This window comes from Rissa tridactyla, chromosome 6 (genome assembly GCF_028500815.1).
Source record: "Rissa tridactyla isolate bRisTri1 chromosome 6, bRisTri1.patW.cur.20221130, whole genome shotgun sequence".
NCBI classification, from domain to species: domain Eukaryota; kingdom Metazoa; phylum Chordata; class Aves; order Charadriiformes; family Laridae; genus Rissa; species Rissa tridactyla.
Genome location: NC_071471.1, coordinates 767,829 through 787,815, shown reverse-complemented (window position 1 = coordinate 787,815; position 19,987 = coordinate 767,829). Strand labels below are relative to the sequence as shown.

Genomic DNA, 19,987 nt, shown 5'->3' with positions numbered 1-19,987 from the left:
GCGGCCGCCATGCACGCGGGGGCCGCCGGGAAGCGGAGTGCGGGAGCGCGCGGGGACGCGCCTGCGCCCTGGCGGCGGCCGAGCCGGCCGTCCCGTCCCCACCCCCCGGGGACCCTCCTCCCCCCGGCGGCGCCGGCTCCCCGCCCCCGCCAGCCGCGGGCGGCCCGGGCCCCGCCGCCTCCCGCCCCACGCCCCCCACAGAGCAGCACGGGCAGCCGTCTCCGTTCTACATACTTTATTAGATCGAGAGCTGGACAAATCACAGGGTGTACAAAATGGAGACCACACTACCAGAAGCGGGGCTGCGGGCGGCGGCAGCATTGCAACGGCCCAGAAGCGGTGGGTGGCGGTGGGGCGAGGGGGGGCTCTCGCTGCAAGTGCATGTCGGTCCCCAGGACAGCCCCCGCCGCACCCCGACAGGGCTGAGCCTGCCCCGCGCGCCCCAGGACACAGCGGGGCTGCGCTTCCGCTTGGCTGGGAAAGGACAGACTGGCTGCAGCCAGCAGCAGGCGAGGGCGAGCGCTCCAAGGACCTTAAATGCTGTGCCACCCACATACACGCCAGCAAGAGTCTAAACCCTCATCCTTTTTGGTCACAAACCTTCCCGCGGCAGGACTCTATACTGACAACTTTGCAAGAAGTATTAAGGTGGTGAGATGCGGCGAGCCCACCATCTCCCCCGGCGGGGGCCGATGCACTCACCACCCCGGGCATCTCAGACTGGTCAGCAACATCTACCACAACAGCAATAGCTAGTACAGAAGCCAGGGTAACTTCAACTCAGATTTGTCCAGTCTATGTTTAGGTCTATTCTACGAGTACATATGCACAAGAACTTCAAAAATACTAGGATATGATGCAAGTAGTGAGACACCAACAGAAGAGGAGTTTAATGGTGGACGTTCCCTAGAAAGATCACGAGAGGATGGGAGTTAGACTAGCCCTTGCCCACCCTGGGACGGGGAGCGGGAGGCTGACACCACCCCTGTGCACAACAGGGTTCTGAACTTCATCTGCAGCCCGGGTGGTAACTGGGCACAGGCAGGCGAGTCCGCTCCCAAGGTGAGCCGTAGGGTCTTCCAATCTGCGTAGAGGGGCCAGGCAGATGTTTTCTCTGAATGTAGTTGAAGACTGAGGAGAGGCAGAGGATGGCTTGGAGAAGAGGGAGCCCGGTAGCCTGCTGGGGCTAGCATCTGGTCTCATAGATCCCGCTCCTGCCAATGTACCTCACCCATTTTATCACATCATGGTCACTGTAGTTCAGCTTTGGCTCAAAGACTTTCAGGTAGCGCACCTTCAGCCCAGAGGGTGCAAACGGGACCTATTGAGAAAGGGAAAGGCAACAGAGAGCATTGGAACAGAGGCTTAAGGTGCTCTCCATCCACGAAAGCCACAGGACCCCTTGGCTACACATCTAGAAATGGGCACCAAAAGCCACTGTTCCCTTCCTGACTCCCTACATGGGGGGTGACAGACTCCCATGGCTTTAAGGACAATTTTCTTCCATTAGCTTTGCCACCTGGCTGGCCTTGTGTTAGGCAGAGTCACACGGCAGCTGGGGATGGGGAGCACTCAAACCTGTGGAGCTCCCCAAGGGCAGAAGGGACTGGACTGACAAAGCGTCGCCAAGGTTAGCTGCACCGTGGAAGGCAGACCAGAACTCACCTCAAAGTTCATGGAGATCGGGGGCCGAGCCCACTTCTTCTTGTCATTGGTGGGCAGCAGCTCGATCTCCGCACTGATCTGGGATTCCTTCATTCCAGCCATGCGTTTTATCCTATCAGAGAAAGCCCAGAAGTGAGCAGGCGCCCCAGTTTATTCTCCCCTCCACAAGAGGGGCACTAACCAGACCCTCCCTGCCCCTGCAGCACCCCAGACCTGACACGCTCACTTACTTCCAGACAATGGCATTCTCACTGGCCTTGTACTTTGCCTTCCCTTTCATACAGATGACTTGCACTCCACTGGTATTGAGGGGCGTTGGGATCCGGACCTGGAAGGCAGAGTCTGGTGAGCATGGGCAAGGAGCCTGGTGCCTGGGCACTCCGCGCAGTCTCAGGGGAAGACCGCCTCCTCCCAGGAGAACACAGCTGCTGTCCTGGACCCCTCGGCCTTCCCTCTCCCTTCTCAGGGCCCAGAGAACAACAGCTACCACCAGGCATCCTTGGCCAGCTCTCCAGTTTCTTGCTTAGAAGTAAAGGTTCAAACACACTTTCAGAATCCACAAGAGTCACTGAGGAAGAGGGCAGAGCTCTCCAGTTCAGACTGCAGGAAACATGGCTCGCGTGGGGCAGAAGAGCTCAGGCAGGATGCCAGGCTGTCCAGGGAGGTCTGGCTGCACTAGGGCCTGCACAGCCTGGCTTTGCAGCAGCAAGCCTTTCCCAGAAGGGGACTAAGCTGCAAAGCCACCCTTAGCCTGTCTTGCACAGCTCACAGCCTGCTGCCTGCCAGACATCAGGCCGTGCAGACAGAAGAACACAAACTTTTCACAGTGGCCAAGACATCAAGCGAAAAGCTGCTGCAGGAAGGGTGGCCTCTGCCAAGGTGGCTGTGGAACTGAAAACAACTTCCACCTCCCTACTCTACAGCAGTTCCCTTCCACAGCACAGCAGCACCACACATCTGCGGGGCATTCAGTTCACTCTTAGTCCTGTACAAGCTTGAGAACTCATCTGTGAGGACTCCACAGCAGGCGACAAAATAGAGGCACTATTCCCAGGTACAAGAGGCCATAGGTTTTTGTTCTCTTACCTCTATCTTCTGGGCTAGCAAGGAAGGTTTGAAATTTGATTTGATCACCACCTTCACCTCCAGCTTGGTCCGACCCACCTCCCGCACCAGAGGGATCACACGGAAGGGAAGGATAATATCCTTAGTGGTTCGGTATCTGCCGGGATGCAAGCGACAACGAACTCTGATGAGGAGTTAACTCCTTTATGGTCTCAAATTCTATCACCTTCCTAAAGAGACAACCTCTGCATATGGGGAACAGCTTAGGAACATCAGAAAGGGATGGCCAGAAAGGGAGCCATCCCAGAAGGAAGCAGCAGTAAGATCTGTGCTGCCCTAGGGCAGTGATGGTTTCTTGAGTCCCAAGTCTCATATCTGGTTCCTGCCAATGGCCCTGTTCAAGGACACCAGTTTCAAGCACTACAAACCCAGGTACAGCAAGCTAAAGGGTAAGGAAACCCACATCCAACACTATGGTTGTGACAAAAAAACATGCAGCTGGGCTTCTACCACAGCTACAACAGAAGGATTTGTGGGACAACCTGCAGAGTCCACTCTGAAAAGAAAGGCGGCAAGCGCGTATTTGTTAGGTGCTCGGGGCTGCAAATCTGTCTGAGAGCAGCAACATTACTGCAGCAGAGCAGATGCCAACACCGGCCTGTTCATCCCCCACTACCTTACCTCATGAGCTCAAACTCTCCGTCTGGTGGAATGAAGCTGATGCTCCTCTCAGAATCAAACTTGCTGAGCCTCACGCACTGGTGGAAAGTGCAGTCGTCGATGGCGATTGACTGTTTGCCACTGAAAAAACCAAGACAGTTAAACAAGTGCAAGCTGCAGCCCTGGAATCTCAGCGCAGTCAAAGTCTGCCCAGGCAGAAGCTACTCTACAGAGTGCGTTGCCATCACAGGCGTCCAGGAAACGGGGAGGCAGGGAGAGATTTAAGGGACAGCAGGCTCTTGGCTCAGACTTTTCTTGTTTCACCACCACAAAGATCATACTTCAGGAAGCTTGTTTAAAGAATTCTCTCCCTCCTCTCCCCAGAGAAGGGAGGGATGAGAGCAGCACCCTTCTGTCACAGCCAACACCACAATGCTCAGGTCTGCCAGTCAGCAGCACCTCAGTACTGCAAGGGCAACTCTGCTAGGCCAAGTCTTCTTGCAGCACGCTTCAAAGGAAAGAAAACACTTTCCTGTCCACAAAGCTATCCCACTGCCACACAGCCAGGAGGCACCAGGTTCGGGGTCTCCCTGTTCGGAAGGTGCACCAGCCTGTCCCCATCTGGGTGCACCAGCCCAACCTGCCAGCACGCAGCTTGTGCCAAGGCCCAGTCTCTGACAATACCTTCCCTGCTACCGGTCCTGAAGTGAGCCGAGAACTCCTCTCAGCTACCGAGAGGGACAAGAAAAGGCGAAGGCAACAGCAACAGAAGAGGCAGCAGTTTAGAGAAAGTGCAGCACTATAGAACTGTCACATCTAGGCTGCCTCAACTGCTGGGAGCAACTGGACAACCATGCAAGTGTGCCGAGGTAGTGTAAGCACTACGGGCAGGTTCAGGAACCTAGGAACCACCATCACCTGCACAACTGGGAAGCGGACTGACCTCAGGCCGAACTGGCTGTTGAATTACACAACCCAGGGGTGTAGTTTGTGCTTTGTAAGCGGGAGTCAGTCTTTCCTCATCTGTCGCCCAGACAACAGCCAACACTAGCTGACTAGTTCCTGTTTGTTTGGAACGCTGCTGGGAAAGCCCTACTGCCTAGCACTGCTCCAGGCCTCAGGCAGCATTACTCGGGGTTTGGTGTTGCCACATGATAGATGCCAAAAAGCAACTAGCAGCAGCTGTCCCTTTTGGTCACCTCATAACTAAATGCTTCTGGAGAATGACATCTCCAGGCTCTTGCTCACCAGAGAACCACAGCTTCGAGAGTCCCTGCCCACCTTGCTTCTGTAACTCAAGAAAATAGCACATTTACAGGCCAAGGAACTAACAACACAGAAGCTTTGGGACAGCGTTACTGACTCTTCAGAGGCCTACACAGATGACATTTTCACTAGGATATATCCCCACTGGGCAGCCACCTGAGGCTCATCCATTTTACTACCTAAATTCAGGTACAGGAAAAATGGCTTAAAGGTGACAGTGAAGTGATAGCTCTTGGCTCGGTTCTGAGAGAAAAGGCAAATAGCAGCTCAGCTCCATTTACAGGAACCATTGTGGAAAGTGTCTGAGACCCAAGTTACATGCACAAGTCACATGAAGCAAGAGACAATGGGGGGACAGCAGAATGCACACACAGCTGAAGCAGATTATCTACCTTCCCAAATCGCTGGGGGTCAGCAAAAAACAAAACAAAACAAGAAAACAACCAAGAGAAACACAGTTGAGTTGCAAATGGTTAGTGAGACAAAAGTGGTCATCCCTTTCCTTTTACCTCTTCACCCCAAGCAGGAAGGCTGTAAGAGGCATGAGACCTGTTTTCAGCTTCAGTGCGGGTACTGACTGAGGCGCAGCTGGGCTCCCAGAAGGGAAGAGCCCCCCCCGTACGTCAGCAGGAGGGGCTTACCCAGTGTTGGTCTGTCAGCTCTTCCAGTTTGTGTGAACAGTCCAGGTAGCGCAGGCTACAGTCAGAGGGGTTCCCTCATTGTTCTCTGGGAGCACTACCACCGATCCTACAAATAAGAGTCTCTGCAATGACTAGAACTGCTAGAGACACAAGTTCTGGAAAAAGATATCTTGGGAAAGTGTTTCCGGATGCAAGAACTCCACACTTAACAATACATTTGAACCTTAATACTTGGAGAGCTGTAGAGAAGCTCTCCGTATTGAGCCCCTCAGGCCAGCAGCTTGCATGACGGCTGACCGACCCAGAGAAAAGTTAGCAATAACATCTGAAGGGAAGAAGAGATTAGCTTTACCTGTCAGATCAGAAAAGCTAGTAGGTGCTGCCCTTTCACAGGAGTTCCTGGTCACAAGCAGCTTTTTTACCCCAATGCCTCTTACCTTTTCCCCGTTTCATCCGCAGTCCCTTTGCCCTGTTTTTCAATGACAATCTTGTCATTCATGCCAAACTTGCACTCTGGCATCCCACTCAGGTAACTCTTCATCACCACTCTGCCAGAGACATGGGCACTCAAAACCTGACCTGGTGTAGAGAAGAGCCCAGTTCAGAACACTTATACAAGTCCCACTCACAAACCTCGAAGGGGAGAAAGATGCCAGCTCTCCACCTCCCACTTACCCTGGGGGGACATCAAGAGATTCACACTCTCCAGCACATCAAGAAACAGTTCATTGCGACGATATTTGATCCCTTCACGTCTCCATCCAATTTGTCCAGTCACCTGGCTGGTGATCTGGGACTGCTCCTCCTTAGTCTGAAAGGAAGAAGTGACATCTTAGTCTTTCGGTTTATCTAGAGGTCTAAGAAAGCTTGCTCTAAATCTAAGAGCAAGTGCTTGCTATTTATTACGCACAAATGCTTTTGACACATAGGCACTGGAGTTACACACGCCTAACAGCGCCCAGGCTCTAAGCCTCCCGAGACCACTAAGGCTGATGTCAAGAAGCACTGGGAGGTTTCCTACCTGGTGCTACAGGCGGGGTCCAGTCACACGCAGAAAGTCAAGAAGTAGATGTATAGCAGCAAGCGCGGTGCACACAGGGTTAACAGGCAAGCAGGTCAGTAGCAAGAAAAGGGAGGAAGGGAGAAAGAGGCAGGTTAGGCTTAAGGCTACCTCAGGACAGGAACAAAGCAAGCCAACTCATCATTAATTAGGCAGCTAATTAGCACAAACAAGATGAGGGGCTTTGACCTTCAGCTCCCTTCAGAAAACACAGCAGTCCTAGCAGTGAAACGGCTTTTCAGACTCGACCCATTATTATCACCCAAATACAATGCAGAGCAGAGGGAGTGACAGACAGGCCAAATACCACTCCCAGTAATGTTCCTACACAGAGCAGACTCATGTCGCTGTTCTTAAACCAAGCCCTGGACGTTTACCATGGCACAGATGCCCAGACTATGAGGCATCCAGGACTGCAGTCACTTTAAGTCTGGGTCCTATATAAAGTTATATCCTTGTTAATTCCACCTCTTCCACCAGAATGACTGCAGAACACAGACACGGGTCCTGCCCCAGCAGCCTTGCACCAGGCCCACAGGTTGGGTGGTAGTACATGATCTCAGCTTTAAAGCAGCAGTAGCTTGGTTTCACACATGTTCTTGCCACAGACATGGTGACCCCCTGAGCAAGCAGAGACATTATCGTAACATCTAAGAGGCAGAGAGTTTTACAATATATATAGATGTAACACCCAGTTCTCTGGCTTCCAAAGGGACACTGATCACCTGCTGATGTTCCACCTCCTGCAATAGCATCAGTGCCATGAACCTCTACTGGTCGCTACAGAAAGTGAGTGGATGGATCTGGGAGCAGATGCCTGGGGAGTGCCAATGCTAGGATCGCCCACCAGCATGAGCGTTCCCTCAGGTCTGAAATGTCTCAGGACTGGGACCTTCCCTGAGGATGAGTAAGTCTGCTAAAACGGGACAAGAACACCCAACTTCTTGTACTCAGTTGCCAGCATGTTAACTAGGTTAAAGGCAGATGCCTATCAGCAGGTTTCCTGGGCTCTGGCAGCTGGTGGCAGCCCTCTCCTCACTTTTAAGAGGTACTAGCAGCATTTTAGCACTACAGAATGTCTAAGGTTTGGGGTAACTAAGAGTGAACTACCTCACGCTCACAGAAAGCACTTGGAAGGGAAGAAAAGTACAACCTTCAGCTAGTTAACGAAGTCTGGAGAGATGCAGACAGAATCTGAAGAGTGAGAACAGAGCACAGCTCCACCTTGAGCTGTAAGAGCACGTTTAGCCTAAGGATAGGGACTAGAAGTGAAATCATGTTGCACACCAGTACCTTCTAAAAATCTGTGTGCTACACAACCCCGTTCCCAGAGCACAGGGGTACTTCCCTTGGCAAGCAATGCAGCAACATCAGCACTTCCAAAAAATAAAAATAAGCAGATCTTTTATTCCAAGATCTGGAATATAAGTGGCCCTGGAAAGACCACTGCAGCCATACAAGGTGGGCATTCAGAGGGCAGCAGCTCAGTAAGCCTCAAATCTTTGAAAACAAAGTCAAAAAGTTGAGCTTGGAAAGTCTGACATAGCTGTGGATTTTGCTCCTTCAGGTCAGCAGGACACAAGCCCAAGGAAAGCACCATCATGGACTAAGCAGGGATAAGGGAGCATGCATGACAGACCACTCTGTCTCAGATTTTGGCCCAAGATACCTGCCAGAAGCAGGCTGTAAGCGAAGGAGTTGGAGGCTAGATGCACCAGAGTAGACAAGGAAATACGCAAGTACTGTTTCAATCGTTGCCCCTGCCATACTGTGCCTGGAAAGGATTATTTCTGCGTTTTGAACTGGGCTGCAGAAACTTCCAACACAGAGCAGAATAACTGCTTACTTATGAAAAGCTGTAGTCCAAAACTGCTTATAAGGGAAGAAATAAGCCTGTTGTTGAAAGCAGCAAGATGCTGTGACAGTGGTTTGCACAAAAACAGCGTAGAATTTTGTCAGACAAAAAAAAAAAAAAAAAAAGAGCTAGGGAAGGAAGTGAGGGTGGTGGTTAGTTTTGCATTTTCCTAGGAACAGGAGCTGACTCAGCTAATGTGAGTGCTGACTGCCCAAAACATCAGACTGCAGAAGGGATTTACACTAGGGCTCGGAATGGGGGACTGAGGCCGGATGCACCCACATGTGGCCACCGAGACATGCATGCCCTCTTGCAAAAGACTGTTTGCTCTTCTAGCAGGAAATACACTGCTCAGAGACAGCTTCTCTCTCGCCTCCTTCTTGAGAGATGGAGCTAGTCTTGCTACCAGAGGATTAAAAGTTTAAAGAAGAGTTCTTAGGAAGTCAGTGCTGATGAACAGAGTTGAAACAGAGTCTCCAGAGACTCTGACCTCTGCTTATCCTTAACAAGAACGGTCACCAGGCAGGCTCTTGCTTAGCACTTCCCTTCTGTTTGTACCTCAGGGCTGAAGCTTCACCCAGACCTCTGTTGCAGACAGCTTCAGTACAAACTGACCCCCAGCTTTTTTCCCTGACTCACCTGCTACACAGGGGAGAGGACTGAGTTTTAGGTTAAGTCCTCATTATGAGTTGCACAGCTGTGTCAGATGGACAGAGCGAGCAATATTCCTTGGGGACATGAGAAACAGTGACTATAACAGTCCTTTGGTTTCAGAGGTTGAGCATGAGCTGGGCGAGATGGGAAGCCTGATTTTGAGGACCATCGCCTGGAGTAGGATTAGGGCTAGTTTAAAACACATTCCCAAGAACAGTGCAATTGCAGTGTCTTTTTTCCCCCCAGGTGCCCTTTATCTTCTACCTCCATGTAAACTTTGTTGCAAGGGTTAACACTGTGCCAAATGCACAGTAGAGATTCTCATCTCCAGCATGAGAAAACTCAGACTGTACTGATGCTGATCTGCAGCAACCAAATAACATCAGCTTCCTGCCTCACAGCAAGATGCACAAGGATGAAGAATACTTCATTACATGGCAGGCATGAAAGCCTGACAGCTCAAAGCACTGAAGGCTGGTAGAGAACAGACCTGCTCAGCAAGACTCACACGCAGAAGAACTATTTCTGGTTCAGCAGGTAGATTTGTTTATCCTCTGTCAGAAGCTGACACAGAGCAGAGCCTAAAGCCAGCAATGATTTACATGCAAGGGACTGGCATTATCCTAGCTCAGGGCCCTTCCTCACGCATCTTACCATGCGCCAGGGAACATGAGGTCACACAAGCACAGACACGTAGAAGGAGCTGCCACCGAGCTACATCCTTGTCAGGCTGTTCTCAGTCTACCCAGGCACCTCCACTCAGCACAGTTCAAATGATTAGTTGGTAATTAAGACTGTACTTTCTCAAACAGGCTTCCAGAAAATTAACCAGCAGAGCAGTGCTGTACCCAAATTCCTCTGGTTACCTGACTCTTGATGCCTTGCTGAGTGATGAAGGTCTTCAGGGCCCCTGTTTCGGAGTTCTGAGGATAGCCAAAGTCCAGGATTTCTACAGAAGGGTAAAAGAAGGTTAGTTCAGAGCTGCAAGGTATAAACATGCCAACCACGCTAACAATTCCTATAATGAGAGCGCCAATTAGTGTACAGACACTGCTTACACGTTAAGTTTCTGAATAAGTTGCTGGAGCATTCCTTACCAAGGAAAAAGAAACAGCCTTGCTGAATTTATTTCCCTGTGCAATATTTTGGAGAGGAGGGGCGATAGAAAACCGTTCAACCAATGAATTTGCTGGTTTCCAAGTACAACTGCACTTCAGGACTAAATATCAACTAATCTAGCCATGCGCACAGGGCACAATGAGGAGGTTTTCCAAAAAACATCCCAAGGACAATAAAGAGGGTTTATCCAACAGCAGAACAATGTCTCCACAGCACTTTCTTCAGGTTTTGATTTTCATATGAAGATGTAATAAAAATCAAAACCTAAAAAAAAACCACAAACCAGCAGAGTAGGGGCACTGCAGGATGATCAGTATGGGAGAGAAACAAATGTTAACTACAGACGGCTACTGCACTTAACACCCACTCCCCTCAAAGAGGAAGGGAACAACCCAGAAGAGACCTAGAGGGGGGAGAAGACCACTAACTTGAATACTGAGTGACACCACACTGGCAGGTTTTGCTACCCCCGTGCCTATGAGGAGACAGCAGTGACTGACCAAAGCAGAGAAACAGCAGTCTCTTCATCTGCCCAGAGGGAACAGAGAAACCATCAGTCACTATGACCCTTGGCTAAGAGTCCCAGGACACACACACGCAGTGCTTTGTCTGGAAAACAAATTGCGGCAGAACTAATACAAAGTGCTCATGTTATGCGAAACAGGGACAGCTCAAGGGCAATCTCCACAGGCAGGCTGATATCACAAGCAGCTGAAGGGACGCTGTATTATTATTCGATGGTGAAATTTGGAGCTGCATCACTGGGGGAGGTAGGGATGGGACAGAGCAGGTTGGGTTTTATCGATTTCCTTCTGCCTCAGAACTGCCCCCAAGAGACAATCCAAGAGGCAACCCAAGAATGGCAATCAACTGCTGCACTGCTAGAGCCACCTGGGCACTAGCTGGGATGGCTGGCCTTAGAGGTGCTAATGATAGTCCTCATTATCCACCTCAGTATAATGATAGCCCTACACCTACACAGGATCCACTCAGAAGCTGGGGTTTGGTACCAGCTGCCTCATTTACACAAGTACACAGCCACAACCAACAGAAGGCTATGGGCTTGAGATGTCATCTACAGCTACAGTACAGGTGGCACTAGAAAGCAGATTAAGTAATTTTGAACTCACACATATTAAGAATACTTCAAGTATTATTACTACATCAAACTAACCTAAGGGTTTGAGAACAACCAAGTGCAACATCACATAACAGATAAGGGAAATATCTCACCATCCAGTAGCTCATAGATCAGCACGAAGTTGTTCTTTATGTTCTCCTCACTGATCTTCCCGAAGTAGGCAGTCATCACATCACACATCTTGTAAAGAAACTCGAATACCATGGCAGCGTTGACATTCTGCTTGGTGACAGCAGCCAGCCAGATGTTGGAACGCTTGACATGGAAGAAACTTGTGCGGGCGATGTTGGTGACAGGCGAGCGTACCTGCTGCCGTGCGTGGATGACATTGACGCGGAAGGCATCGACGGCATTCCGCCTACGAGATCATCACCAAAGATGAGTTAGCACAGCGTATGTGAAAACAAGCTGGCTGCACAGTTCTGCTTATGTGATTACAGACACTGAACTACATACACCAAGCTCACTTAGGAGGAGTGCCTGGGGATGTCTCTAAGAGAGATAAGTGAAGGCTCTGAGCAGGGTTAGACATTAAATTCTGCACAAACTAAAGGAGAGACAGAGCGCTACTGCCGTCTAAGGAACTTTGGACTACAGGGTAACTGTAGTCAGGAGGAGAAGCTAACCTCCATCTGAAGTCAGATGGCAAAGGAATCTTCCCTTCAATTGATTTTGCCAGTGCTCACAATTGATTGCCATAGCTGGGAACAAACACAGTAGCAGCTATGGCTCAAAGAGCCCAGATCTGACTAAACACCTAGTTACCATCTACTCTGCATGCCCAGGCCTTCGCTCTCTTGCCCCAAAGCAAGCTGTAGTCTCCCAAGGTATTTGTCAATGGCAGTTCCTCCCAGACATACCACCGAGGAAAAAACAGCAAAACCTGCCCGGGTCATCCGAGTGAAGTCAGTGCCCAGGTACACCACCAAAGGGAGCTTGAGGTCTCAGATCCATCCCACCTCCATTCCCCGGGCACCATGGAGGGCAGGCTCAAAGCAGCAAGCAGGATTAGGAACGTTTTTGGCTTTCCAGCTACACGTCCTCTCAAGCCTGCTAGGCTTCGGAACAGGTCTCTTGCACGTGGACTTAGGGTCCCCACCGCGCAACGTGCTAGCAGCACTGCATTACGTGCACAGGATGGTCCGGTACCATGTACAGGACAGAGGTTCTGCAGTGCTGAAGAGGTGCTGTGCCAGCTTCCTCAGCTGCTGCCATCTTTAATCAAAATTGTCTATACACTAGTGACAGGGAACAAATCCCTCCTGGGTGAACACTGATGTCTGAGTGGCATTCTGGATGCCAGCTCTTCCACACTAGAGTTTCCTCATCCCATAGCTACAAGTCAGGATAAACTTCCCAAATCAACTTAAAGTCCACCAAATCTAAGAACACAGGAAGGAAGCCCGAGTGCTTTATATGACAAGACTGAGACTTAAAGCAATAGTCTACACACCAAGCCAAGACCCCTCTAGTTGTGCTTTATTACTCATTCTTAGACATTACGTAGAGCAGGGCGTCTTCTGACTGCAGCATCAAGGCCATGGTACTGACTATGCAGAATCATGTTTGAGAGCAGACAGTAATAATATCCTTGCAAGCAAGGATACGGACACACAAACGCTTATAAGCATTGAGGGTTGTCAACAATCCAGCAGACAGTTCCAAGTTTGAAAACAAAAGATATTCAAAGGAACATATGCTACCACAGCAAGCGTTTGCTCCTTGAAGGTCCGGGTACTTATGTAGAAGCTTCATCAGTAAACACGCTCCCCCATAAGCAAAATTCTGGTCTTCAAATCCTTCTCAGGTTTTATTGCTCCAGAAGGTTTGCAAGTTTGAGTTATATTAGTATTTAATTACTACTTTAGTTTTTCCATGAGAAAGTAATTTAATCCGCTATAAAGTAACAGTATCTAAAAGCCCCATTCCTCCCCTTCAGTTAGCCTTGCAAGGAAAGTTCTGCTTTTTCTGGAGCGTCAGCCCTCCCAGCCTCAAGTTCTAACCCAATAGAACTAGTACCAGAACCAGCAGCCAGGCTGGTTATGCCAGAGGAGAAGCCTCGGGCGGGTAAGGCTTCTCTAGCACACCGATTGCCCACTCTGCAGTGCCAGTCATGGCCTACCACGCGTCTCTTACCTATTGCTACAGCGGCCAATGAGATGGGATGGACAGAAATGGCGCCAGCGGAGAAAGGAGGAGTGACAGCAACAAGAGAAAGGGTTAGAAACACACACACAAGGCACAATGAATCCAAAGAGATAAGGAGAGACCAAACAGCACCCCCTCCCCCTGCTCCTGGCCACAAAGGCCAAGGTGGCATCGGATGGGCAGTAACAAGCTGTGGCAGCAATGGAGCCCTTGCAAGGTACAACACGGACATGCCGTGGTCAGGCTGCCAGTGCGGACAGACTTGTGTCTGGCTGAAGTTTAGGGCTAACTGGGCATTTAGTCCAGAGGAGTCGCATCCGTATCACATCAGTGATACCCAGTCCGCTCTGCTAATACATACAGCAGGCCTTGGAGGCGAGAAACCCCAAGCCTCAATCCGAGGCATCGCCTGGGGGCCGTAAAGTATCAGGTATCTTCTTCCCAGTCTGCCTCAGAACAGGACTGCAAGTCTGAGTGGGCATTTCTATGAGAGTACATCTCATTTGAAGCTGTTTGGGTTTACGCTTTCTGGCTTGGTCCAGCCAACAGGAAACACAGCAAGTTTGATAGAGCTGGAGCACATCTGGAGAGATAAGGCACCTCCTGCAGACTCAGACACTGCTCTATCCAGCTTGCACTTTTTCCTTAAGGATCAAGAGCCATGAAGCCAAAGTGATGTATTAGAAGCTCAGAAACCAAATGCCTATTACCTTTAAAGTGCATGCAGTTTGTCATGTAAGCTGCTCAGTTTCAAATAGATTATTTTTATTAAATAGCTACATTCTTAAATGCAGGTAGGTTCTCCCAGTGACTATGTCACTGAAGAACAAGGCACTTGAAGATCCAAGTAGAGCCCTCCATGGTATCCTGAATTAAATGCATAGCACTTTGCTTTTTTTTTTCTTTAGAGGCTGCTTATGCATGCAGCTAGCTGCTGTATGGACAGATGCACTACATGCACTAAAGCCATTCTACGTTGCAAGCAAAGAAAGTCCAAGTTTTGTGGTACTTCTGCCTTTAAAGTCAAGGGGAGGGTTTCTTCATTGACTGTCACTTTGCTCATTAACGTTTGAGCTAGCGTGTGCTTATTTAGACCCTTAAACTATGCAAGGGGAGGGGTTCTCATAACCACAGAAAACCTTTAATCTCTCCCAACACACAAGCTGAGGCTTCAGAATGCCAAAGGCAAGTGCCAAACCCAAGGACTCCCGAGGGTCAATCACTTGGAGCCCACACGAAGACAGGCAGCAGCTACGCTCGCTTCCCATTCAATCTACCTCCCAACAAGCTGGATGGGCTGAGCCATCAGCACTTCAGATCTATCGTTCAGGAATTAACAGTGTAGTGTTCTAGAAACCTATCGCCTGTTTCTTTGGTTAGAGACAGAGCTCCTACAAAGTTGAGTACAAGCTACAGTATCATGGCTATTCTTTTCTCTACCTCCCTCTGCAGGTTAGGATACTAAAAGCTTTTAAGCAGACCTGGTATTGATGCTAGTGTTCAGAATAGGAAATGGCAGATATCCAACTCCATTTGCTTGCTATAGAGCTGAAGACTCTCGATTACTTGATTACACTACCAAGATGAGACACAGCCATTTTAAGACAATTTGTTTTATAAGGTTACACATCTAAAAAATTCCAAACCAGGTTTGAAGGCCTGTTTCAGAAGGAATCCAACACCTTGGGGAGCAAGCTTGGTTAATAGCCAGCACCAGCTCCACACAAGTCACAAGAACGACACTTTCACAGCAACTGAATGGAGGATTTCACTCAAGGGAACACTGACTCCTGAAGTCCTAGAGAAAACACTTGAATCCTTTTGGCACTTTTTGCCAAATGAAAAAGTTAAGATAGGATCAGGCAGGAAATCCCTTTTTCTAGTTTTGTCTGGCCAGCTGGCAGGAAGTACTTTATCACGTACTGAATACAAGTCACTCACTTTGCAAGAGGAATGAGCCAAGATTAAAAGCTATAGAAGATCACTACATTAAAAATAACTACTTGTCTCCCCAGTGTACATCTCCACAGCCAGAATGCCCTTTAAATTAAAAGGCCTTCTTGAATAAACATCAATTCGAGCACAATCCTATCTAAGTACTTTAAGTTTGCAAGCCACAAAAAAGGTATTTTTTTTTTTTACCAGAAACTGCAGTAACAGTGTCCCTAGCCCCACACACAACATATTCTCAAAATTTACCTATAATCCAGACTGGTGTATCTCACTGTGATATCTATTCATTAGGGGAACTTTCCAAAGTCAGATCTGCTATATGAACTGCTCTGAAGAGCTTCAGCTAGCAAGCATTCAAGACTGAAATGAGTTAGTACAGCAGAGGAGAGGCAAAACTTTGTAGCCAGCAGTTCTCTGCTTCAGAAATACAATGCTTCCTTGGCTCAGCTCTGTGTAGAAGTTCCGGAATAACACAGTCAACCTTAGAACAGCTACTTTACTCTGCCTTAGTTGACTTAGAACAAGCCAAGAGATTTAAAGCTCATTAGGTGAAACCTTATTACAGACACTGTGTTGACTGCTACTCCGTCAATGAAACAGTGCAAGCCTTGACTAGCTACCAGTTCTACCTCAACTTTTAACCTCCACTAGCCAATCCATAACCAGAAGGGACACACTCTTCAGACTAGAGCAGTCTGAAGGCAGACTGGCTTGACAGTTTTTTTTGTAATTCACGGCAACAAGTTATTTCACTGCACATCCAACCACTATTCATTGTGGAGACCTGGTGCAATCTATTTTTTCCTAAACCAGCCAGAAGGATCTCTCTCATTGGCCTCTGAATTAACACATACCACAGCCCTGCTTCAGCCATGTTTTAACTCTGTTAACTTCAATTACTAACTTCCACCTAATGCCTAACACTAATGAAAACCCACTAAGAAGAGCAGTGTTGTGCAAGAAAGCCAGCATCACCACTCTGTACCGGGTTCCTTACAGCACTGTCCACTGCCTTTAAGACACTGTATTTTCAGTAAGGTCCCTCTGGGAACTGGCAGCCTAAGGGCTGTACAGATCAGTCTAAATGAGCATCATAACACTTGTGCGAAGTATGAGACACCTACAGTCTACCAAAGGCTTTCAGTGCTTCCCACTACTTTAATTACCCAATGAATGTAAGCTTTTCACACAAAAGGCTGCCATATAAAGTCACGGGACAGAACGCCAGCTTTACAAGTACAGCTGCGGTTACTATGAGGCTGCCTGCAGACGTAACTTTCCAAGGCCATCGACAGTCTTCTGCATGCCTCTACTTGATGCTAGACATCTGTGTTTGAAACTAATTCAGAGCCCTGGTTATAGTGCGTGGCAGACAGTTCCCACGTTACTGCTCCCATAAAGTTTTAACAAATGCAGTGAGACGGGAGGACTCCCACAGTGGCAGTCCATGTTACTGAAGCATTTGGCATAACAGCCAGATCCCTACGATCTAAAAGAAAGTCCCAGTTGGCCTGCAGGCCATCCTTTACTAACACCTGCAGGTGACCAGGGTTTAACAAACTTTTTTTTAACTAAGCCTAGAGCAGCAAGTTGAGTTGCAGTCTTACATGCATGCACAGCTAATGCAGAACAAAGCAGCTCTGGGTTGTTGTTTGCACCAAAATGAGACAGAAGTGCAAAGACAAGGGATGCAACAGAAGCACTTACCCAATGTCATCCCGGTAGACTCTAGAGATTAAAACCTCTCCTTTGTGATTATAGATGAATAAGCCTCCGATCATGATGGAACTTTAGTCTTCTCTTCCCATGTTGCTTAAGACCTGAAGCAGGAGAGGGCATGTATCAGTAGGCTGCATGGCAACAGGCAGTACAGCACACACAGACTTTGAGACCTGCTGGCTATTAGCCAGGACACAGACACCTTCTGTCACACGCATCCTCAACCAGAAGACAATTCTGTCAATACCTGTGGGGGTAAGGACCTGACAGCACGCGTCCTGGTGCCACAGGAATAACAAACTCCGGCAGATTGCAGGGAGGGAGAAGCAGAGGGCATGCTCAGAGATGTTCCTGAGAGTCTGATGGTGTGGGTACCACCGTGATACCCAGGCAGCCTCACACATGGCTGAGGCCCAGTAGGGCAGCCAGAGACTCAGGAGCAGCTCGGATGCTGTAAGCAGCTGCCTGCCTTGTGTTTACATCCTGGAGAGGAGAGTACAGAGCTCCTTACTTATAGAGGACTACTGGAGCCCGCGTTTCGCTTTGGAGAGGAGGGAAGTAGCCTTATTTTTGCAGTTATAGATTATACTTTTTGATCTCCTGGGATTTTATATGGAAAAGTGTGTGTTCCCAATGCACAGTACAGACTGTATGTACCACAGCAGACCTAAGCCCTAACTACATGCTAGTCTCTCCAGATCAGCATCCCCTCGTGTTTGCTGCGGAAACCTCAGGGACACACCGTAACAAGGACTCAGTCAGGAAGCCCACCGGCAACCAACTGCCTCGTTCCAGACCAAAGGAGCCACCGCAGGAATACTGACCGAGGCCCAGCTGAGTGACTTCCCAAGCTTAGGTCTAGCGAGTACATACAGCCACCACGCACCCTCTACCACACGAGACAGAGTCTGAATGTGACTGCAATCGGTATCCAGGACTGAAGCTTAAAATTATCGCTGAAATAGATGCAGGCTTACTTCTTATTCCACTCATCAGCATGGATGGGTCAAGCCTCAAGTATTAGTGGTACCTGGCCTATCCCTTGAATGTGAGGAAAAAAACACAGGCCTGAAGCTACAAGTAAATCAAAGACCCTTCATTTCTACTATAAAGCATCTCTCTCCCCAATGACTGAGATACAAATCAGATGCAACTCGCAGTTAAGTCTTTTTGCAAACAGTTCACACAAGTGTCTGAGATGTCACCAAGTCTATCACTGTACAGCAGGTTGTTCTTAGCGGCAAGTACACCTTGGTTTATTACCGCTTTTACATAGTTTTTAATACAGCCATGTTACAGCCTTTGCTGATCCCAAGCAGCACCACCGAGTTACACTTTGGAGTCCAAACTGAGAGCAGTCTGGCCACAAGTTGCCATTGGAGTGGGAGATCTCAACCACAGCCCGCTTTAACTGGGGGCTAGTGCCTCAGAAGTTACCCTCTTAAACTGCTAATCTTCTCTTTCTTCAAAGGAAGACTGTTTTGAAGAGAGCTACAAAGCTTCTAGACATTGATGCAGAAGACAGATAGTTCACCAGATCCCATTCCTGTAGTCGTATGCACTCTATTCACTCAGGTCTAAGTCCTAATACCCCCTCTGGCAACTGCTTGGTTGGCTTAGATAAGCACTACCACTGTGACAGGGGAAGCCTCGTGACCAGTCTTAGGATGATCCCAGAGGTATTTCTCAGCTTTGGCACTGCAGAGCTGTAGATAACCAACCATCTCCATGCTGCTGTTGGGGTCGGTTAGCCTACACCCACTTGTCTGGGGTGGGTGGAGAGGATAGGGAGAGGCGAGCCTAGAGACAGATGCTGACAGCGAACCGATATGCGTTTGCTCAGGAGCACAGCAAAAATGAAGTTAACTTGACCTACCCTCAGATCACCTCAGAGGTCGGTGGGGGGAAAAAAAAAAAACCACAAAAAACACCACCAAAAAACCACACAGAAGCAATACACACAGCAGAGGGACAAAAGGACTCCCAGGGTAGGAGCCTGGAGTATTAAGAGTAACATATCCTCTAGAGGTTACGTTCAAGAAACTAAAGTAGCTGCCTATTTGAAGGGACTACTACAGACCTCAATTCCAGGCTAGAACAAGATTTAAGTGCAGCCTCTACTTTTAATTTCATAAAGACAAAAAAGAAACTTTAAGTTTCATAAGCCTTTACACCAACATTTTTGGCTACACCTAATGAGCCCTCAGAGAGTAACATTACACATTTCTCTGCTACAGGTCTTCAACTACCAGACAGCTGCTTCTGCTCATTAAAAGGAAAAAGAAAAAAAGAATCCAAAAGTCAGCTGTTAAGTCAAAATAGCAAGAAACGGACAAGCAGTCTTCCCAGAGCTCAGTGGTGAGCTTCCTGGCTTTTACTCCCACATTCTGCTGGCTGAGCGTCTCTGGCTATTAACAGGCTGCCTCCTGTCACTTGTCAGTGCCTTCACGTGGTATCGTCATCAACGTTTTTTGATTTCTGAGACTCCATCTCGCACAGAACAGGTTTTCAAATACGTTTTTCTTCCACTCCCATTAGTGACACTTCATAACTTCAGGACACAAGTATTTCATTTACATGCAGGATAAAACTCTGCAACCAGCCTATTAAGACAGAGGCAGCACCCAGCCTGAGACTCCGGTGCAGCTACAGAGTGGGAAAAGCTTCTGTAGCTGCTCAGGGTCCCACACAGGGGACTGAGGCCACACAGTGCAGCTGGCAGCAAGGCCACCACCCTGGGACAATCCTGTTGGTCAACAGAACAAAACCGGGTTCCCAAGTGTAAGAAAGTGGCTGTACACAGACTCATGGCTACTTACATGGAACATACATGGCCCTAACACGTGTGGCATGCTGGAGGTCACCGAAAGGTAACGTGCAGGGCTACAACCCAAAACGTGGAGAGTATCTGTTTGAATGCAGTTGCCCAGCAAGCCTGGCAGATACTGAAGCTGTAATTCAGCAAACATTTGAAAGGTCATTCACACAGGCCAAATGATGAAAAAAAAAAAAAAGTATCATTATGACAATGAAAGCAACTT

The 19,987-nt window shown here is 48.7% G+C and overlaps 1 protein-coding gene across 2 annotated transcripts in view; it reads right to left on the bottom strand.

The window, feature by feature from the left end:
• Positions 1-866: 866 nt before the first annotated feature.
• Positions 867-19,987, bottom strand: part of AP2M1 (adaptor related protein complex 2 subunit mu 1) — a 28,399-nt gene continuing 9,278 nt past the window's right edge. For both annotated transcript variants that reach the window (XM_054205471.1, XM_054205473.1), the window contains exons 2-11: positions 16,935-17,047; positions 11,219-11,484; positions 9,733-9,815; positions 5,973-6,108; positions 5,735-5,876; positions 3,412-3,531; positions 2,752-2,887; positions 1,896-1,993; positions 1,666-1,777; positions 867-1,321 (exon numbers count right to left, since the gene is read on the bottom strand). In XM_054205471.1, the coding sequence (XP_054061446.1) occupies positions 1,187-1,321; positions 1,666-1,777; positions 1,896-1,993; positions 2,752-2,887; positions 3,412-3,531; positions 5,735-5,876; positions 5,973-6,108; positions 9,733-9,815; positions 11,219-11,484; positions 16,935-17,008 (1,302 nt within the window). In that variant the 5' untranslated portion in view covers positions 17,009-17,047 and the 3' untranslated portion in view covers positions 867-1,186. The remainder of the gene's footprint in view (positions 1,322-1,665; positions 1,778-1,895; positions 1,994-2,751; positions 2,888-3,411; positions 3,532-5,734; positions 5,877-5,972; positions 6,109-9,732; positions 9,816-11,218; positions 11,485-16,934; positions 17,048-19,987) is intronic.